The sequence below is a fragment of the Narcine bancroftii genome, chromosome 13 (assembly GCF_036971445.1).
Source record: "Narcine bancroftii isolate sNarBan1 chromosome 13, sNarBan1.hap1, whole genome shotgun sequence".
NCBI classification, from domain to species: domain Eukaryota; kingdom Metazoa; phylum Chordata; class Chondrichthyes; order Torpediniformes; family Narcinidae; genus Narcine; species Narcine bancroftii.
The window spans coordinates 13,207,951-13,230,010 of NC_091481.1; the positions used below are offsets into that span (position 1 = coordinate 13,207,951).

At 37.0% G+C, this 22,060-nt stretch overlaps 1 protein-coding gene across 35 annotated transcripts in view; it reads right to left on the reverse strand.

The window, feature by feature from the left end:
• Window positions 1–22,060, reverse strand: part of shank3a (SH3 and multiple ankyrin repeat domains 3a) — a 651,448-nt gene that overhangs the window by 292,023 nt on the left and 337,365 nt on the right. For all 35 annotated transcript variants that reach the window (XR_011348059.1, XR_011348061.1, XR_011348060.1 and 32 more), the window contains one exon: window positions 987–1,053. Coding sequence is in view for 32 of the 35 variants with exons in the window: in XM_069908797.1 (XP_069764898.1) it covers window positions 987–1,053 (67 nt within the window). In the remaining 3 variants the exon portion in view is untranslated. The remainder of the gene's footprint in view (window positions 1–986; window positions 1,054–22,060) is intronic.

Consider the following 22,060-nt stretch of genomic DNA (forward strand, 5'->3'; position numbering starts at 1 on the left):
TTTTTTATTCTGATTCTTTGTCTTTGATGTAACAACTGATCTTCAATCCATACTAACAAACTTCCCTTATACCACATGACCTCACCCTATGCAGCAGCCTTTTGATGTACTATCTTGAAAAATGTCTTCTGCAAGTCTAAATCTGTGGGATCCTTATATCCTCAAAGAATACTATAGTGATTGTCAGATATACAGTACTTGTAGCTTATATTCAAGATTATGTAAGAACAAGACATGACAAAAGAAAATCTGGATATTGATTCCATTTCCTGGCCTAGGCTTAAATTATTACTATTTCTCCATTATTATCAGAAATTTCCTCTTCCTTTTCCAATTTCTTTATCCTTTATAAGCATATTTGATTTACAGTTTTAATCACCATGCAACCAACACGCAACAATGCACCAAGAAGAACTTTGGTAGCTGGCACTAAACTATAAATATGTAGTACTAGTATCATGTAATACTTCTTTTCAATGCCACATGCATGTGAACACTATCTGCCAGGTTCCCTTTCTTGGAAATATATTAGCTTCTTTGGCTCCAAATACGGGAACTCCTCACCCAGATACACTACAAGAAGAGTAAGACCTCAGCAGACAAAAGATTTCAGCTCACCAGCACCTTCTCAAAGCCAATTAGGGATGGGGAAAAATGGAAATCTTGGCAGAACACCTCTGAATGAAAGTGAGTGGGAAAACAAGTTACAGAGCACCTTGCACATTTCATTCTGTCAAACAAAATTTCTATCCAAGTGGGTGGAATTCATGAAGCAGTAAAAAGAACTTAAAATTCTGGGTAAAAGAGTAACTGGTAGAAAGAATAGGTGGAATTTATGAAAGGACAGGCAGGGCACAAGTAGGCCATAGTTGTGTTATTAAGAAGGAGATTTTTTCATTACACTTAAAAAGTCCTAATAGATTAAGACTCCTTTTGTTTGAAATTCAAATTTGCCTTAAATTCATGGAAGTAATTCTTAAACTCACCAACATCCGCTTCCTTGTGGTTCTTAATAATCTCAGCCAATTCAAAGTTCCCAGCTATAATGGCAACCTAAAGCAAAAAAGGAACACAGCAATTTTATTCAATGACCCTCATTATTTAACAATAAGTGTATTGTTTAGTGTTGGATCAATTAATCCAGAATCCATCACTTTTAATATTTTAATCTTTCTTTAAAGTGTTTTAATTTTCAGGTGATCATAAATCAATGTTTGTTCACATTGGGTTAGAAATTTATCCCCACTTGCTTGCATAGGCACTGCATTATAATAAAGAGATCAATAGGTAAATAAAATAGCCACACCAGTGAGATGATTAAAGTAAACATATTTAAGGGGAAGCAGGATAAACAAAGGAAATGGGATGTTTGGAAGATATCATGAAGTAGGAAGGAAGAAAATGTCCATGAAGCACAAACATAAAAGAACGTTGGTACTGCTGTAATGGCAGTGCTGCCGGTAGTGCGGACACAGACAGAGCAGAGACATAGCAATCATGGGTGTGATGCTTCACCACCCGATGAACTGGACACTTTCTATGCCTGCTTTGAAAAGAAAAAAAAACAGTGCCTGCCAGAATCCCAGAAAAAGCTGAGGACCCTGTGGTATCTGTCTCTGAGTACATCATGAGAACTCTCGCAAGATGACAGGCTCGGACGGTGAAGCTGGCAGGGAACTGAAAACCTGCACCAACTAACTAGCCAGTGTGTTCACAGATATTTTCAGCCTCTTATTACAACAGTTGGAGGTCCTAACCTGGATCAAAAGAGCATCAATCATCCCGGTACCCAAGAAGAGTAGTGTGAACTGCCTCAACGACTACCGCCCAGTAGCACTGACTTCTACTGTGATGAAATGCTTTGAGAGGCTGGTCATGGCCAAAATTAACACATACCTAAGCAAATATCTTGGGCCATTGCAATTCGCCTATCGTCACAATTGCTCCACAGCAGATGCAATATCAATGGCCCTCTACTCAGCTCTGGACCACCTCAAAACAATAATTCATACGTACGGTTGCTCTTTATCCACTACAGCTCAGCCTTCAAAACTATTATTCCCTCAATACTGGTCGAGAAGCTACAAACTCTAGGCTTCTGTACCCTACTCTGCAACTGGATCCTTGATTTTCTCATCAGAAGACCAGTCAGTACAAATAAGAAAAATGTCTCCTCCTCACTGATTATCAACACAGGTTCACCCCAAGGATGTGTCCTCACTCCACTGCTCTACTTGCTATACATCCATGACTGTGGCACAATTCCAATGCCATCTACAAGTTTGCCAACAACACAAAAGTTGTTGGCAGAATCACAAACAGCAATGAAAACACGTACAAATAAATTAGAGACACTTGCATTTAGACCATTTATGAAGTCACAGTAATTTCCTAAAATGCTTCATAGCCAATCATGTAGTTGTACATTATATTCAACGTAATCGAAAGAAAACAGCAGTTAATTTGCAACATTTCAGAATGTTCACTATTTTTCTTTCTCTATTCCTACTGCCTGACACATGGAATCTTTGCAGCAAATTTAAGTTTTATTTCCAATTTATAATAACTACAGCATTTTGCAGTTGGATTGTTTTAATCCATTGCCACTTATTTTCCAAGATTTCCACCTTGATGAAGCTCTGCTTTTGCCTTTCATTGTCCTTTTTTTTTGTCTTTGGCATTGTTTTCTGCATTCTGTCAATTTTTAGATAGTAATTTTCCAACATTTATTTCTTCAGCAACATCTCTTAGTGAATTTTTCTGATTTGAATTTATTCCATATGGACTACAATTATCTACCTATCATTATAGAGACCAAAATATTCAGAAAATCTAAAACTATTGCTCCCATTACATCCCAAGATCTGTGCTTAACATCATAGATTGGCATATGCATGGTTTTCATTTCTCTCTGGTAGCACTGAGTTTTTTTTTCACTTTTAGGATTATACCCATCCTTAATTGTCCTTTAGAATGAATGGGTTGTGAGCTGTCTTCTTCAGCCACTGCAGTCCCTCTAGTAAAAGTACTTCCTCAGCACAATTTAGACCCTGCAATGATAGACTGATGATTTATTTGCAAGTCAGGATCAACTGTGACTTGGAGCAGAACCTTGTGGTGATATTTCTATTTGCCTGCTGTCCTGCCCTTGGTGGTGGAAATTACAAGTTTGGGAGATACTGTTGGAATAGCCTGGGTGAGAACTGTAGTGAATTTAGTAGGTGGTACACACAATGGCACCAAGCACAGGAATACAGAGAATTAACATTTTGAGATATTGGTCCATCAGTATTGGAGGTGGTTGAGGTATTGGAGTACCTGTCAAGTCTGCTTATTTATCCAAGATAGTGTTAAATTTCATGAGAGCAGTGAATCCTGAAAGTGAATAATATTCCATCTCACTCCTGATCTGTATCTTGTAGATATTGGAAAGGCTTGTTAAATTTACATTTAGATACATTCTGTAGCATGGTAACAAGCCATTTTAGGCCATGAGTCCATGTTGCCCAATTTACAGACAATTAACCTACACCCCCAATATGTTTTGAATGGTGGGAGGAAACCAGAGCCCCCAGGAAAAACCCACGCAGACACGGGGAGAATGTACAAACTCCTTACAGACAGTTTTGAATTTGAACCCAATCACTGGTGCTGTAAAGGTGTTGCGCTAACTGCTACACCAACTGTGCTGCTTTGGAAGTCACAAGATGACTCACTTGCCACAGGATACATAAACTGTGATCTTCTTTTATGGTCATAGCATTTGTGGCAGGTGCATTTGAGATTCATTCTGTCTCAAAGCCAAACTAGTCCTACTCATCTATTTACTACTCCAAATACATTAATTTTTAATTTACTTTTTATGGATGAAGATCACAAACTTCAACAACTCTTACATTCAAACACTACTCCATATCCTCTTTCTCCTTCACCTTCCTCATTATTGTATCCATTTATGTTTTAGGGAGGCATGGTAGGCGTAGCGGTTAGCGCAAAGCCTTTACAGCGCCAGTGATCAGGACCAGGGTTTAAATTCCATGCTGTCTGTAAAGAGTTTGTATGTTCTCTCCATTTCTGCATGGGTTTTCCCTGAGGGCTCTGGTTTCATCCCACTGTTCAAAACATATCAGGAGTATAGTTTAATTGGATGGCATGGGCTCGTGGGCCAAAATGGTCTGCTACCATGCTGTATGTCTAATTTTTTTTTAATTAATTTAAATTTAAAAAATTAACATTACTTAAGTAAGAGTATGCATAGGCCTCCTGGCCCTTCTTATCCATCCATTATGGCCATGGTTGATCTTCTATCCCAGCACCAATTAATAGCACTATCCCCATATCCCTTAGTTTCTTAATATCTAGAGCAATTCCACAGCCAACCAAGGTAAAGAATGCCAAAGGTTCACTTTTTAAGTGAAGAAATTTATCCATAACCCAGTTCCAAATTGTATATTCCTTATTCTGAAACAGTCTTCTGTGGTCTGCATTTAGCCGTTAGGGTGCTATGTCTTGATTTTTATCTTTATTTAATCTGAATATCTATGCTTCTCTCTGATATTCTTCCTCTTTTCATCTGTCTCCTTCATCCTGTTTTCTTTACAGTGTAATGCACGATCTCTCCCTCTCTCTCAATATACTGTTTTTCTGTGACCTGTAGGTCTGTGAGAGTGTACATGTTGCTTATTCTTTACCTTTATTTGCATTCCCTATTTTTATCTTTATTATTTGTTCTCTGAAGGATAGAGTGTCATTGGAATCTTGCCCAACCATGCAAAAATACACTTGAAAGAGTGATTTATCATTTGGGAAATTTCAATATTCTGAGCAACATGCTTCACAAACTACTGCTGATACAAGCACCTAAAATACCCCAGATATTAATAACAATTAAAGTTGCACAATATGTGCTATATAACTTTCCTATATTGTACTAGTCATTGATATTCTGCAAAATGTCCATTTCAAAATCAGCTTTGTCAAGCATTGGAAGGCACTTTTAATATAAATGTATGTTGCAAGCTATAAGATGGCTCAGCAAACATTTGTACACAGTTTACAGCAGAAGACCCTTCACTTAAGTCCAATATCAAATCATTCACTTTAATATCTGGATTTCAATTTGTTACCTGTATAATGCACAGGACAGTTTACTGTAATGAGTTTCAGTCAACGAGGGACTGTGAAAATTCTCAGCATGGTTCAATGAGGTTAAAAACAGCAAGGCCTTGCTTCTTCTGGGATGACCTTTTCCAACAATAATTTAATGGGCAGACAGACACTGAGAATTACAGATTGCGAAGGCAGATGAAAAGAGAGGTGGCATGGAGAGAGAGCTGTAGGAGGGGAAGGGAGAGGAAAGAGAGAAGGGAAAGGAGAAGGGGAGGGAGGAAGCAGGGAAAGGAGGCAAGGGAAGGAAGGAGGAGGAGAGGGTGAAAAGGGGAAAAGGGAGATGGGGAGAAAGGGAGGGAGACAGGGAGAAGGGAGGGAGAGAGATGGGGAGAGGGGAACTGTGGGAGGGAGATGGGAAGGAGGGAGATGGGGAAGGAAGAGAGACAGGGGAAGGGAGAGACATGGGGGAGAGATGAGGGGAGAGAGAGATGGAGAGGGAGAGAGATGGGGAGAGAGAGAGATGGTAAGAGAGAGAGAGATGGGGAGAGAGTGTGTGCACTGCTGTGTGAAGAATTCAGACATAAAGTCCACAGACTGTAAACTAGCTTTAATCAGCTTAAACTTTAATACACCAGGTCTCTGTACATCCCTGGCATCACATGCCCAACTGATTCCCAAAGGGGCTGTCTCGAGTCTTTATAGGGGCCGGTGAATGACAGAGGGCAGGTGTGGCCAGCTTCCTAGGTTGCCTACCTGCAGGTACAGTGGTTGCCCTCTGCAGTAGGCTGGTAGGAGTGCGGCCAGTGTAGTGGTTGTATCACTACATTCACCCCCTTCTTAAAATGAGTCCTGGGGGATGTGGTGTTCCTCAGATGCTGCTACAGAAGCTGTTCTTGCTGGAACTCAACACATCTCTCTGTAAATTGATTCTGGACTTCCTAATGGTAAGACCATAGTCCGTCCAGGTTGGTAGGAGAACATTAAGCACAGACACACTGAGCACTGGTATACCTCAGGGCTGTTTACTCAGCATGTTCATGATCACACTACTGATCCACGATTGCATCACCAGATCCAGCTCCAACAAGCCTGCAGATGACACATCAGTAATTGGCCTCATCAGCAAAAATGAAGGGTCACACTACAGAGAAGAGGTGGAAAATTTTGTGGTATGATGTGAGAGTCTTAAGTGATCAAGACAAACGAGAAGATTATGGATTTCAGAAGGACCAGGAATGACCACCTTCCGCTATACATCAATGACACTGTAATGGAGAGTATGGAGGGCACCAAGGTGCTGGCAGTTCATTAACTAGTGACCTATCATGGATACTCAATATCTCCTCACTTGTCAGGAAGGTGCAACAGCAATTGTGCTTCCTGAGAAGGCTGAAGCAGGCATGACTACCAACCACCATCATGTCAACGTTCTACTGGAGCTCTATCAAGAGTGCCCTGGTCAGTTGCATCATAGTGTGGTACGGTTGCTGCAGAGAAACAAATTGGAGGTCAATCCACAGGACCATAAAAGTGGCAGAGAAGATCACTGAAGTCTCCCTCCCCCTCATCAATATGATGTTTTAAACAGCCAGCGATCAGGTCACGTAAACTTTGCAGGATTCGCAAACAGCAGATGCTCAATACATTTAAACATAGTGGGTGAATTAAAGAGACAGTGCATGGACCATTTAAACACTGCAAGAACTACCAGCAGTGGACCAACAGGTCTGGTAAAGAAGATCCGACCATGTGGATGCAGAGGAGGGCAACAGGTCAAACTGAGACGCCAGGCCTTGAGGCTTCAGCTCCCTACCATCCTCCTGTCCAAAGTACAATCTTTGGAAAACAAAGTTGACAAACTCCGAGCCAGGCTGCAACATCAGAGAGTCATCAGGGAGTGCTGTGTGATGTGCTTTTCAGAAACATGGCTAAATGTGGACATCCCAGACACAACACTGCAGCCCAAGGGCTACACACTCCATCGTGCTGATTGAACACCAGTGTCTGTCAAAACCAGGGGAGGCGGAGTTCGTGACATCATCAATTCATCATGGTGCACAGACCTGCTCGCCCGACCTGGAATATCTGCCAATCAAGTGTCATCCATTCTACCTGCTGAGGGAGTACACCGCCATCATCCTGGTCAGAGTGTATATTCTGGCCAAGGCTAACGTCAGGCTGGCACTGGAGGGACTGAGGACTGTGATAAACAACCATGAGACAGCACATCCTGTTGCCTTCCCGATCAATGTAGGGGACTTCAATCAGGCCAACCTGAAGAAATCTCTAACAAACTACCACTAACACGTCACATGAGACCAGGGAACCAATACACTCACCACTGCTATACCACCATGAAGAATGCATACCAAGCCAGACTAATCACCTGGCTGTACTCCCAGCATGCAAGAGACTGAGAACCACAGCACCAGTGGTGAAGGCGGTGAAAGTATGGTCGAGGGAGGCAGAGTAGTGTCTGCATGACTGCTTTGAATCAGTGGACTGGAACATATTCAATAACTCATCCATAGACTTGAATGAATATTTAAGAGGTGTCACCAACTTCATCAAGACCTGCGTGAATGAGTGTTTCCCCACCAAAAGCCGTGGATGAATCAGAGAATTTGGAACTTCCTGAGGGCAAGAACCAGGGTGCTCAAGGCTAAGGATTGGGATCTTTAAAAGAAGTCCAGGCACGAGGGCGTGCCACGTGATGATGTGGGATTAGATTGGTAATCCCTGCTCTCCTTGAAAAAGTTGAGAAAAAGTGATAAAAAAGACCATAAAAGTTACAGAAACTATAAGGAAGAACTGTTTAAAGACATATAGAAAACATTAACAATGTCACTAAAGAAAGATAAAGGCCTTACTGCAATACAAGAAACTGAGAAGAAAAGGAACAAGCAAAAGAGGCCTACCTTAAGAAGAAGGATCCTGGAGCTGTCCGCAAGATAATATCTAAAGGAGAGAGGCCAGATGCCAGGGAGACCTTGGACACTGCTACACAAAGTCTCTTCTGACAATGTCCACCGACGTCGAGTGAAGAAGTGACTCCATGAATGCGCGAGGAGTCGCACATGTGCAGAGCACTCAAATAAAATGGAGGAAATTTTTAAAAAGATACAAGATACTCACAGCTCCAGCGATCAAGAAGAGGACCTGGAAAAGCAAAGGAAAGATCAAGAACGACCTACAATCAATAAAAAAAACAGAGAAAGATACAGAAACTTCTGGAGAAATGAAGCAATTTTTATTATTTTCGACAATCTATGGAAGTATTAACTGAAGAAGGAAGAAAGAATGGTGACAAGATTGAAAGATTACTGCAAAAAGTTGACACATGATTTGAAATAGTGGATGGGAAAATTAAAGGAAATGAATTTGAGATTCAAAATATTAAAGACGAGATTAAGAAAGTACAAGCCGAAGCTGCTGCCATGAACGATCAGTTCATGCAAAAAACAGGCATTTTGGAAAATTTTAGTAGACGGAATAATATCGATTGTTGGACTTAAAGAAGGTGATAAAGGTCAAGATTTGAAAACATTTTTGTAACGATGGATAACAGAATCTTTGGGTCAGGCTGAATTTTAAGGAGATTTGGATATTGAGCGAGCCCATAGGGCACCGAGACCTAAACCTCAGCCTGACCAGAGGTCCCGTCCAATACTTGTCAGATTCCTTTGATATGAAGTAAGAGAGAAGATATTGGAGTTGGCAGCAAAACCAGCTAAAGAAAGACAATCACCTTTGATTTATAATGGAAATAAGATTTTCTTTTATCCAGACATAAGTTTTCATTCGTTAAAAAAGAGAAAAGAGTTTAATCCAGTTAAAGATTTGTTATGGAAATAAAAGGCTATGCCTTTGTTTTGAGATATCCAGCTGCACTGAAAGTATTTGTCCTGGGTGGGAGAAATAGATTTTTTATAGAGCCCCTAATGAAGCAAAGGTATATGGGATTCATTGCCTGTGAAAGAACAACAGGTAGTTGTTGATTCTTGAATTAATTACATAACAAAGAATTTTGCTGTAACTGAAATTACATTGTGTTTCAAGAGAGCTTAAAGGGGGAAGGAAGGTTTAACCTATAAAGCACGTGATCTATTATATTTTGATAAGATCAATGGATTATTAGATTTATTGGGAAAACTATAGTAAGGGATGATATGGTATATCAAGTGAGTTAGCGGGAATATGATGCTGACCACTGCGGAATCATGGGCACAAATGTGATATTTTTTGCATTCCGTATAGATCAGGAGATTAGAGATGTTTTTATCATCACTTACCTCTGGGGTTTTTCTTCACTTTCTTCTTCTTACTACATTTCATTATCCTTTTTTTGTTCAAAACCTTGATTAATTATGAATGTAGTATGTTATACAAGGAGTATTAGGAGTATTGAGGTGAGCTGGGGTGTGGGGGGGGGTGACTCTGGATGGACATATGGTTTAATATTGGTGTTTAATGCCAGGGAAAATGACTTTTCTTGGTATTAATAGTAATAGAATTCAGAATCCGATAAAGAGAAAAAGGTTATTAAGTTATATGATAAAAACTAATGTAGATGTGACTTTTTTACAAGAAACTTATTTAACGGCAATAGAACGTGAAATTAAAGAGAGATTGGGTAGGAATGGTATCATCTTCTTCATTTTATTTAAAGTCAGAGGGGTAGCGATATAAATAAATAAAAGTTTACCAATTAAAATATTGGATATATTTATTGATAAAATGGGAAGATATATGATGGTAAATTGTAAATTTATTCAGAATTTTGGGCATAGATGAATATATTTGCACTGAATATAGATGATGGAAAATTTATACAATTAGCCAATGCAAAGGGGAAAATAATTATGGGAGGAGATTTTAATTTTACTTTTGATTTTAAGTTGGATAGATCAGGTGGAATTATGGTTAAAAACAAGGTAATTAAAACTGTGATGAATTTTATGAATGAAATAAAACTTGTTGATAGTTGGAGGAAGATGCATTTTTGGTATTAGGGATTATTCATTTTATTCTTTTAGACACAAGACATATTCACGTATAGATATGTTTTTAATTTCCTCTCAACCTCAAGAAACAGTTCAAAAGATTGAATATCAAGCAAGAATATTGTTTGATCATTCACCTTCAGTTATGTCAATTTTATTGGAAGAAGAGCAAAATATTGATTATAGATGGAGGTTTAATACTGCATTGTTAAAAATGCAAGATTTTTGTGAATTTATAAGACAACAGATAAAAATTTTTTTAGACGCGAATGAACACCCTGTAACCAATCAATGTGTTCTTTGGCACTCTATGAAGGCTTATTTAAGAGGACAAATAATGTTATACAGCTAAGATTAAAAAACATTTGGAAAATGAAATAACAAAGTTGGAAAAAGTCTTACAGAATCAAGTGAATGATAAGAAGCAAAGAATATTGCATTTTTAAAAAACTGAAATTTAATGAAATACAAACATATAAAGTGGAGAGACATATAAACGAACTCAACAAAAATATTACGAGTTGGGACATAGAGGCTATAAAATTTTAGCATGGTAATTGAAGACAGAGCAATTATAGAGAACAATAATAGCCATAAAAGAGGAATCGGGTCATCTTACTTATAAAACACAGGGTATTAATCATGTTTTTATGAAAATTTATATGAAATTTTATCAATCAGAATCTTTGAAGGATGGAGATAAAATAGATGAATATTTACCACAAATTACATTGATAGAATTAAATATTGAGGAAAAGATTGAATTAACAAATTCTTTTACTGTTACAGAATTATATGACATATTGATGTCTTTACAAAATAATAAGGCTCCAGGAGAGGATTGTTTCTCTCCTGAGTTTTACAAAGAATTTAAAGAGTTATTGATCCCTATATTTATGGGATTGTTAGATCAAAAGAACGACCTCTGTGATTTATCATTCGTTAAAACAGCATTAATAACAGTTTTTCCAAAAAAGGGAAGGACCTTTTGCTTTCATCTTCATATAGACCAATATCATTATTTAATACAGATCATAGTCTAAATTAATAGCTAATAGATTATCTAAATATTTACCTAAATTGATTAATATGGACAAACAGAAAACCAACCTTCATTCAAGTCAATTTGCTCCACTTTAACACCAAGTAACTGACTATTGGAACAATAAAATCAATGGGTACCAAAGACATTCTAGTTGTAATGTTGAAGGCATGCTCCAGGACAAGTCATATTACTAAATGTTTATATTCAGCTACAATATTGATAGCAGATTGACAAAAGGTAGCATAGAAACTGTATGACCTGTCCATAAAATCAAGCACAAATCAGATCTGGTTCACACCAACCCCACACATCATCCATCCCACTCATCACTAATCTCAAATTACTTATGAAGGTATCACAACAATGCAACAGTAACACATACCCATAACTATTAACAAGCTCAAATTATCAGGACCACATATCAACTATAACCAAACATGGACAAAAAAGGCTAATCACTGAAGCAACATGAGTATAACTGCCTTTGACACATCAAGGTTTTAAAGAATTTGAACAAGAAAAATTCTAATGTATCTTGATAAACCTGAAATCAGGAAGTTTGTTTTCAGTTTTTTTTTCACTGACAGGATCACTTAAAGAAAGATGGATGAATCTGCTGTAGGCTAATCTTTTTAGCTAAGGACCTTGTTGCAAGAGTTATTTTTTTGTAATTCTTTATTTATCGCACTATGAACTATATCGACCAATATACTTACAGATGCAACTCTTTAAATATTCACAGTGACATTTTCTCTTTTTTTCCCTCATCCTTCCCTTCCCCCTTCCCACCCCCCTCCAAAAACAGTAAATATTGAACATATAAAATACAATAAAACAATATCTTTATACAAAAGGAATACAAACAAATAAGACGCATCATCTACTTATACACATTAAATCTGATCGTGTTTACCTTCTTATCATTTGAGGTGGTGGTGGTCTGAGGCCTGCTCTTTCTGTTATGTTCTATATATGGTTCCCAAGTTTTTTCAAACATTATAACTTTGTCTTTTAAATTATATGTGATTTTTTTTTCCATTGGGATGCACTTAAACTTGGTTATATATTCCATTAATGTTTATAGTCATATAGTCCAACATGGCCATCTTATATCTTTATTTTCACTTATTTTCCACCTCTTCACCACCATCCCCTTTTTTCCATTGCTATTTTTAAAGTTTTCCTCTTTAATCTCAATATATGACAACACACTTAAGACATGAAATACCCCAACAATCCCCACAAGCAATAACCCTTTCACCCCAAATGAACCTTCCCTCCTTGGATTGCCCCTTGTCGGCAACCACAACTCCCCTTTCCATTCGGTTTGCGAACTTACTCGCAAGCGTCAACTGATTTCACAGCGACCATTATTCTCCCATCCCCAACCCCCCCAGAGAACACTATTTTCCTATACATATAACAAAGCTCTCTCTCTCTCTTTTCTCCTTCTTCCCCTTCTCTTATTCATCTTTTAATCTTTATATATACATTATCTTTACTGTATATTTTCTTGCTGGTCTTCCTTCTTGTCACTCCTCCTCCTCTCTTCTCCTGTCCTGCAAATGTTCAGCAAATTCTTGGGCTTTCTTTGGGTCCGAGAACAGTCTATTCTGTTCCCCAGGAATAAATACTTTGAGTATTGCTGGATGTCTTAATATAAAGTTATAATGTTTCTTCCATAAGATTGTTTTCACCGTGTTGAATTCCTTCCTCTTCTTTAAAAGTTCAAAGCTTATGTCCAGGTAAAAAAAATATTTTTTGTCCCTTATATTCCAATGGCTTATTGTCTTCTCTAACTTTCTTTCTTGCCTGCTCCAGTATGTTCTCTCTTGTCGTATATCTTAGAAGTTTTACCAATATGAATCTCGGTTTTTAATGTGGTGGCAGTTTCGATACAAGTGCTCTATGTGCCCTTTCAATTTCTATTTCTTCATGTGAATCTGTCATTCCCAGCACCTTCGGGATCCATCCTTTTATAAATTCCTTCATATCTGACTCTTCTTTGCCTTCTTTCAGGCCCACTATTTTTATGTTGTTGCCGCTCATCTTCTTCCCGCCCTTCATTCTCTTTCTCACCACTCATCTTTTCTTCTTTCTTGTTTGCTTCCCCCGATACTGGGCGTCTCTCACCTGGCCGCTCCTCAGCTGAGTCCCCCTCCTACTGGCGTTAACCTTTTCTTTTACTTGCGCACTGCGCATGCGCAACTCTTCATGCATGCGCGGTTGCGCACCTCTTCTTGGCTCTGAGAGCCATTTTTGAAGTCCGCTGGTCAGGAGGACATCGCTCCTCTGGGGGCTCACCAACATTGGAGATAGGGTGCTCCTCTTCACGGTGACTTTCTGCTCCGACGTGCAAGTAAGGTCTTCTTCTTTCTTCTCCAGTGATTTTCCTTCTTCCTTTTTCTCTGTTATTCTTATTTTTTCTCGTTTGGGTGCCATCTTCTGTCTCTTCTCTGTAACTTTATCTTTCTCTTCCTGTATTTTATGTTTATTGAGCTCTGTTTTTTCAAACTTTTTTTTCTTTTCTCTGGAGAGGGCTGGTTCCACTCGACCAGCCACTACTCCATCACGTGACTCCCTCTTTGCAAGAGTTATTCAGGATAGTTCTCAAAACAAACCATATTCTGCTACTTTAGCAATGAACTTCCCTCCATTTTAATGTAATTTGTGAGGAAGTTTATTAATTACACTGTACAATGAATATTTTGCTTCCTGCACACTTTTGTGTATTTTATGGATTTTGGGCTGCTAAACTCAAAAATCACTTTAACATGACTGCACTTATTAACAAAGTCTATGAGCTCTACTTCGGCTGTAAAATTGATGACCAAGACAACCCTGGGCTCCTTACATTTGTTGTGCAAAATGTACAGTCAACCTGAGAACTTGGTTCAGAGGTACTCAGAAGTTTATGACATTTGCAGTCAAAAAAAAGTTCATTTAATGTTTCTCCATCTTCCTATGTGATACAGCATATCTGAAATTATTTTTGTGTTCATCTTCAAGTTGTCTATCATGATCCCCAATTTTTTTCAGGGAGCAAACATTTATTTTGGTAAATTTTATTTATAATCAATGTCATGCATTAAAAATACAATCAAATACATATTTTATCCCATAAAACCCCCACCCCCATCCCTATCCCTCTAAACTACCCTAAAAAATAAAAAAAATAAAGAGAAAGAGCAAGAGGAGGAGAACAACTAAAACAAAACATTCAATTATGTTTCATGGTTTGGGACCACTCCACCAATGCATGGAAAAAAGAGATTAAATAATTTAATTGCATCCAGTCCATGTACAGGCTCCAAGTTTTAATAAAGAAAGGATAATTATTTTGCAAATTATATGTTATTTTCTCCAAAGGAATACATGATCTCATCTCCACATGCCATCGATGAATATTCAATTTAGTGTCATTTTACCATGTAACTGCAAGACATTTCCTAGCTACTGCTAAAGCCAGCCTTATAAAAGCAATTTGAAATTTATCTAATTTTAACTCTAAACTCAATACTTTAATATAACCCAATAAAAATATCATAGGATCAAATGGAATTTTAAATTTAAACATAACTTCCAAAAATTCTTTAATTTTATTCCAAAAAGTCTTAACCGTCTCATATCACCAAACCAAATGTAAAAAAGTTCCCTCTTCTTTGTGATATCTAAAACACAGATCCAAAGTGGCATATTTAAATTTCTTTATAATCTCCGGAGTCAAGTATAATTGGTGAATAAAGTTATAATGAACAATTTTATTATACTGTCCTCACATATCGACATCCAATCATCTGGAGAAATAGATATTTCCAAATCTTTTTCCCATTTCACTCTAATTTTATCAACATCTGGCTTGGGCATTTTAGCCTGCAATTAGGTATACATATCCAATATAAAACCTTTCTTACCACCATCGGTAAGCAAAATCTCAAATTTAGATCTTCTCGGATGCCTCAAATTATGTCCAAAATTATCTAACAATAAAGCTTTAACTTGAATACAAGAAAAAAGAGTACTTAAAGATATTTCATATTTCTTTCTCATTCTTTGAAAAGAAATAAAATAACCCACCTCATAACCATCTTCTACCAATTTAATTCCTTTTGTTCCCATAACTTCAAAAGTTGATTATTAACCATAAAAGTAAAAAGATTATTTTGAAACAAAGGTGTTTTAGCCAAAATTTTACCTTGAGTACCTACAATTTCATTCTTATTAGTTCATAACTCAATCAAATGTTTCAACACCGGTAAATTATAACTATTTAATAACTAAGAATTTCATTGATAAATAAATTGATCCATCCTTTTCTCCAATCTGGGATAATTCAATATTACCCCACATCAAGGGGCTATCCTCATTGAAACAACCTATTAATAAATTTTAATTGAGCCAATTCATAACAATTTTGAAAATTAGGAAGTTGTCGACCTCCTAATGCATATTGCAAGTTAGCTTCTGCAATGAAACTCTCACCATTTTATCTTTCCACAAAAATTTTCTCACTAAAGTATTCAAATCTTTAAAAACTTTATGAGGTATCTTACATATTGGAACAAATATTGAATTTGGGGAAAGATATTCATTGTAATACAATGCACCCATTCTATCAACATTATAGGTAAATCCTTCCACCTATTCAAATCACATTTAATTCTAATCAATGAAGGTAAATAATTCAATGCAAATAAATGATTATAATTACTATTAATAATAATACCCAAATACTTAATATGATCAGACCATTTAAATTTCACAACCTGTCTACCTAATGAATAATCCGTATCAGCTAATGGCATAATTTCACTCTTCTCCCAACTTACTTTATAACCAGATAACACTCCTTACTGTTCCAAATGTTTATGTAAAATCTCCAAAGATTGCAAAGGATGTGTTAAATATATCAAAACATCATCCGTAAACAAATTTATCTTATATTCATTAGAATTCACCTTAATACCTTTAATAGCATTATCTTGCCTAATTATCTGTGCCAAAGGCTCAATAACCAATACAAACAGAGCTGGTGACAAAGGGCAACCCTGTCTGGTCGATATAGATAATGTAAAAGGTAAAGACATCTGTCCATTTGTCATCACTCTCGCAGTGGATTTTTATACAAAGCCTTAATCCAACCAGTTAAAAGAGGCCCAAAATTAAATTTTTCCAAAACCTTAAACAAAAAACTCTATCAAAGGTCTTTTCTGCATCCAAAGAAATTATCATTGGATGGTCAGATTGCTGCCAAGAAACATTAATTAAAGAAATCAATTTTACCACATTGTCCGCTGAATAACGGTTCTTAATAAAACCTCCCTGATCGACATGAGCCAAATAGGGTAAACATTTAGCCAATCTATTAGCTAGAACTTTGGCTACTATCTTATAATCCATGGTTAACAAAGAAATAGGTCTATAAGATCCCACCTTCAAAGGTTCTCTATCTTTCTTAAGAATGACAGTAATAATTTCTTTAGAAAAGGAAAAGGAGTCCGGAAAGGAAACAGTTTTCTCCGCTGATCCAAAATCTCCATCAACAAAGGGACTAATAAATCTTGAAATTCCTTCTAAAATTCAGAAGTAAACCCATAATCTCCTGGAGATTTACCACCTGACATAGATCGAAGTGTGTCTCTTAATTCTTTAACAGTAAAACAAGCATCCAATTCCTTAACATCCTTATCATTCAAATAAAGAAAGTTAAACCAGATAAAAATTCTCCAATATTAACATCATCTTGCACTACCTCAGACAGATAGAATTTCTCATAAAACATATGAAACTCATCATTAATCTCTTGAGGTTTATACATAACCCTCGAATAATGCCTAAAAGCATTTGTTGTTCTAGATACTTGTTCTGTTTTTAACTACCATGCTAACACTTTATGAGCTCTCTCCCTTAACTCATAATACCGTTGCCTAGTCCTCTGTAAGAGATTTTTAAATTTATACATTTGTAACGAATTATATTGTAATTTCAAATTAACTAAACGTATTTTTTTTAATCTTCAGTCGAAATACATTGTAAATCTTTCTCCAAAATCTCTATCTCCTTCTCGAACTTATCAGCCTCAGCCATTTGTCATTTCTTAACTTTAAACTTTAATTGTAAATAAGCCTTCAAAGCATCCCACAAAACAAATTTAGAATCCACTGAATCTACATTTATTTTCAAAAAACTTTGAATTTGGCCTTGTATAAATTTACACAATTCTGGATCTTTCAAAATGCCAACAATAAACATTCTTCACCCTCTCTGAAGCCACTTCAAGTAATCAACAACAAAGAATGGTCAGACAAAATCCTGGGTTTGGATACAGCTTCAGAAATTCGATCTTGCAATTGTGCTGATACTAAAAACAAATCTATTCTAGAAAGGAATCATGATGAAATGAATAGAATGAAAAACCTTTTTCCTTAAAATTCAATTTCCTCTATATATCTACTAAATTCATCTCCTTCATTAACACCAACTGCTTAGCTATCTTAGTTTCAATTAGCATTTTAGGAGATTTATCCAATAATGGATCTAAACAACAATTAAAATCACCTCCTACCATAATTTTATCATAAGCCTGATTCAAATTAAGAAAAGAATCAACCATAAATTGTTCATCATCAGTATTCGGAGAATTAACATTCATGAAGGTCCAACATTCAGAAAAAATTGTACAATTAACAATCAAAAGCCTACCAGCCACTTCAAACACTGATTCCAATTTAAAAGGTAACTTCTTATTAATCAAAATAGCAACCCCCCCTTGCTTTTGAATTAAAAGATGATATAACCTGTCAAATGAGTTTTCTGCAAAAAAGCCACATCGACCTTCAATTTTTAATATAAGCCAATACTCTCTTTCTCTTAATCAGGTTATTCAGCCTGTTAATATTAAAAGTGGCTAAATTTAAATTAGCCATTTAGTATCCCTTTAATCATCCCACCATAAATGGTGAAGTACCTCCCCTCAACGTCAGTACACAAAGAAACTAAAGGTGTCCTCCAGAAGAAAAAAGAAACCCCATTAAAGAAAAACCCCCAACACAAAAAAAAATACCCAATGGTATTACCTCCTCAATTACGCGGAAATGACAAATGGCCGATGATTTTGGAAGGATCCGCAGTTGGACCCCCCCCCCCTCCCCACCGAACAGAACAATCAAAAGTAATACAAAGAATCATCTCAAGTATGAAACGCTTCTTCCAAATCATGATTCACTTGATCATCATCAATGCCAATATCAACTGCTAAGATTCCATCTCTTGTTTACCATTCTTCCCCTTTGGTTTAACAACAAGCTGCTGAGGAAATTTATCTGAATTTTGACCCTGCTTATTATTAGCCTCATTATTATTAGTCCAAAGCCTCAGCATCATCAGAAAAAAATTGAGACTGATAATCTCCATAATTAGCTTTTAACACAGCAGGGTAACGGAGACCCAATTTGTAACCATTCCTCCAAAGAACAGATTTAACCGAATTAAATTATTTATGACGTTTAATCACAACTTGGCTCAAATCAGCATAAAAAAACACCCTATATTATTTATAAGTAAAGGTCCCTGATTATTTCTCGCATTCTGCTCCACAAGTCTCAAAATCAGTTCTCTATCTTGATAATGCAGGCAATGTATCAGAATAGACCGCGGTGCTTGGCCAGGGACGGTTTCCTTCATATTTTCCGGTGAGCCCTGTCCAACTCCAGACCATTCAGAAAATGCATTGTTCCCAAAACTTCAGGCATCCACTTTTGAAAAAACTGGACTGGGTCTGGACCTTCAAAATCTTCCAGAAGACCAACTATCTTAACATTATTCCTTTGACTTTGGTTCTCCAAAGCATCAATCTTCTTTAACAAATCAGTCTTCTGAATTTCCCAAACAGTGAATGAATCTTCTATCTGTCCCATCCTCTCCTTACAAAAGTTAACATCAGCTTTACGATTAATAAATTCTTCTTCAATCTTTTTAAAGTTGTCCTGAACTTTATCCGCAGCTTTCAAACATTTTGCCACATCCATTTTATTTGTTGCTATTTCCCATTTCATCTCAGCAAATTGATCCTTCATAATTGAAAAGCCTTGACTTATTTGCAAAGCCAAATCAGCATTTGAAGGCAAATCTGACTGGTGAGGCCCAGACTTAAGTTTAGAAGTCTGCCTCACCATCGGTCTACCCTGAAGTGTAGCAGCTTCCTCTTCAGTCAAGTATTGATCATCTTCCTCCTCCATTCCAACAGTACCCTCTTCTTCCTCTGTCAATAAAAAGGCCACTTCAGCCCGGCTACAGGTGCGGACACTCCCCCCCATCCCCAGCCCAGGTTCACTGGGTTGGTGGAGATTGGGTCCCCCCACAGCTTGGGCCTTTTTGGGTGTTGTGCGCATGCGCAAAAGTTTGTGCATGCGCAGTTGATCTTCCTGGTCGGGAGAGGGTCGATGCTGCACACTAGCGCCATCTTGCGCAACTACATGCAAAGTTGGCGCTGGTGTTGAATACGGCTTACTGCTGTACTGGTGTGGTAGTCTGGGTTGAGAGGAAATCGAATCTGCAGGCTGTGTTGATGAGGTAGGCCGAGATTCCTCCTTTGTTGTAGCTGGTTTAATAGCTGTTTTGTTTTTGCAATTTGAGTTTTAGTTTTCCTCATTATTATTAGTTAAGTACTTCAACAATACAATCTGCAATTTTAAAACTTTTACATGGGATTTTAAAAGTTCTGCCAGGAAGGGGTGTTTCTCCACGTCTTCTCCCTACGCCATCACGCCACACTCCCTGAGCAAACCTTTTGAAAGAAATTGTTGTCCAGTGTTATTATTCCGTATGATTTACAAATCCATAGATTTGCCCATATGCAACATTACCTGAACTAATTTCAAAATTGAGCTGATAAGTATAAATGTCAATCACTGAGAATCTCCATCAAAAGAAAATTTAACCATCACAATGACCCAACAGTCAGCATTTTGGGAATGAGAATTAACTATCAGTGGTCCATTCACTATCAGTAGCCACCTACAAAGCTAAATTAGCAAGTCATAATTTAGGTTTTCTGGAATGAATGGCTCACCTCTTAATCCCCAAAGCCCCTTTCACTAAATAACACACATTCTTTTTTTTTAATTTTTTTTTATTTTTCACACTATGAACCATACTAACCAAAATACACACAAACATTTCCCTCTTGAATATACACAGTGTCATTTTTCCCCCTCCCTCCTTCACCCCCCTCCCCACCCACTCAACGTTCAACCTATATGATACATTAAACCCATTAAACAATGAAAATAAACAAGAAATTTGTGTCTTCTACTTTTACATACTAAGTCAGTTCATTTCGTCTTCTTCTCCTTCTGTCATTTTAGGTGGTGGAGGTCTCTGTTGTGTTCCATGTACGTTTCCCAAATTTGTTCAAAAACTGTGATGTTATTTCTTAAATCATATGTTATTTTTTCCAATGGAATACATTTATTCATTTCTATGTACCATTGCTATATTCTCAGGCTATCTTCTAATTTCCAGGTTGACATAATGCATTTTTTTGCTACAGCTAAGGCTATCATAATAAATCTTTTTTGTGCTCCATCCAAATCAAATTCAAGTTCTTTACTTCTTGTATTACTTAGAAGAAAGATCTCTGGATTTTTTGGTATGTTGCTTTTTGTGATTTTATTTAATACCTGATTTAGATCTTCCCAAAACTTTTCCACTTTCTCACATGCCCAAATTGCACGTACTGTTGTTCCTGTTTCCTTCTTACAACGAAAACATCTGTTTGATACTGTTGGGTCCCATTTATTTAACTTTTGGGGCATGGTATATAGCCTGTGCAACCAGTTATATTGTATCATGCGTAACCTCGTGTTTATTGTATTTCTCATAGTTCCAGAGCATAGCTTTTCCTATGTTTCATTCTTTATCTTTATGTTTAAATCTTGTTCCCATTTTTGTTTGGGTTTACAACTTGTTTCCTCATTCTCTTTCTCTTGCAATTTGATGTACATGTTTATTATAAGTCTTTTAATTATCATTGTGTCTGTAATCACATATTCAAAATTGCTTCCTTCTGGTAACCTCATGCTGCTTCCCAATTTGTCCTTCAAATAGGTTTTCAGTTGGTGGTATGCAAACATTGTACCATGAGTTATACCATATTTGTCCTTCATTTGTTCAAAAGATAATAATTTATTTCCAGAAGAACTATTTTCTATTCTTTTGATCCCTTTTCGCTCCCATTCGCTAAAAGAAAGGTTATTTATTGTGAAAGGGATTAGTTGATTTTGCGACTGCACCATCTGCTCAACATTTGGAAGAAGATTCACGTAGAAAGGAATAAAACAAATTATCACTACCAAAATAACTCACACATTCTTACAACCACATTGACAAATGTAACAGGTGCATGAGAATGTCAACTCTACTCTACACCCTGCCAAGTCAAATGCCATCCTAGTTTTTAAACATAGTGTCGTATCTTTTTCCCCACTGGGTTAAAATACTCTAGCCCAGATGTTGCTAGCTCAGAGTACTGATTTGTTGTTGTGTTTCCATGTAATTAAAATACATTCACCAGGGCTATAAACCTGGCATGAACTCCTGCCATCCACTGGTGCTCCCTCAGCCATGAATTACACACTGCTCCACACTTACAGAATGTCAGTTATAACTGGTTCGAGGAAGACTGTTGTGAACACTTTGACCTCACAACAATGCAACGTGAAGATGAGAAATATACCTTGACTGCCATAATAAATGTAGGCCATTTACTGGGGACTGACAGTAATTACTCCATGGGTTGACAAACAGTCTGAATTCTATCGTCTCTCTCTTCATCTGTTAGATTAATGGAAGCTCCCCCCTTTTTTCCCTGCTCCACTCTTCCTAGCCTGGAGATCATTTTATT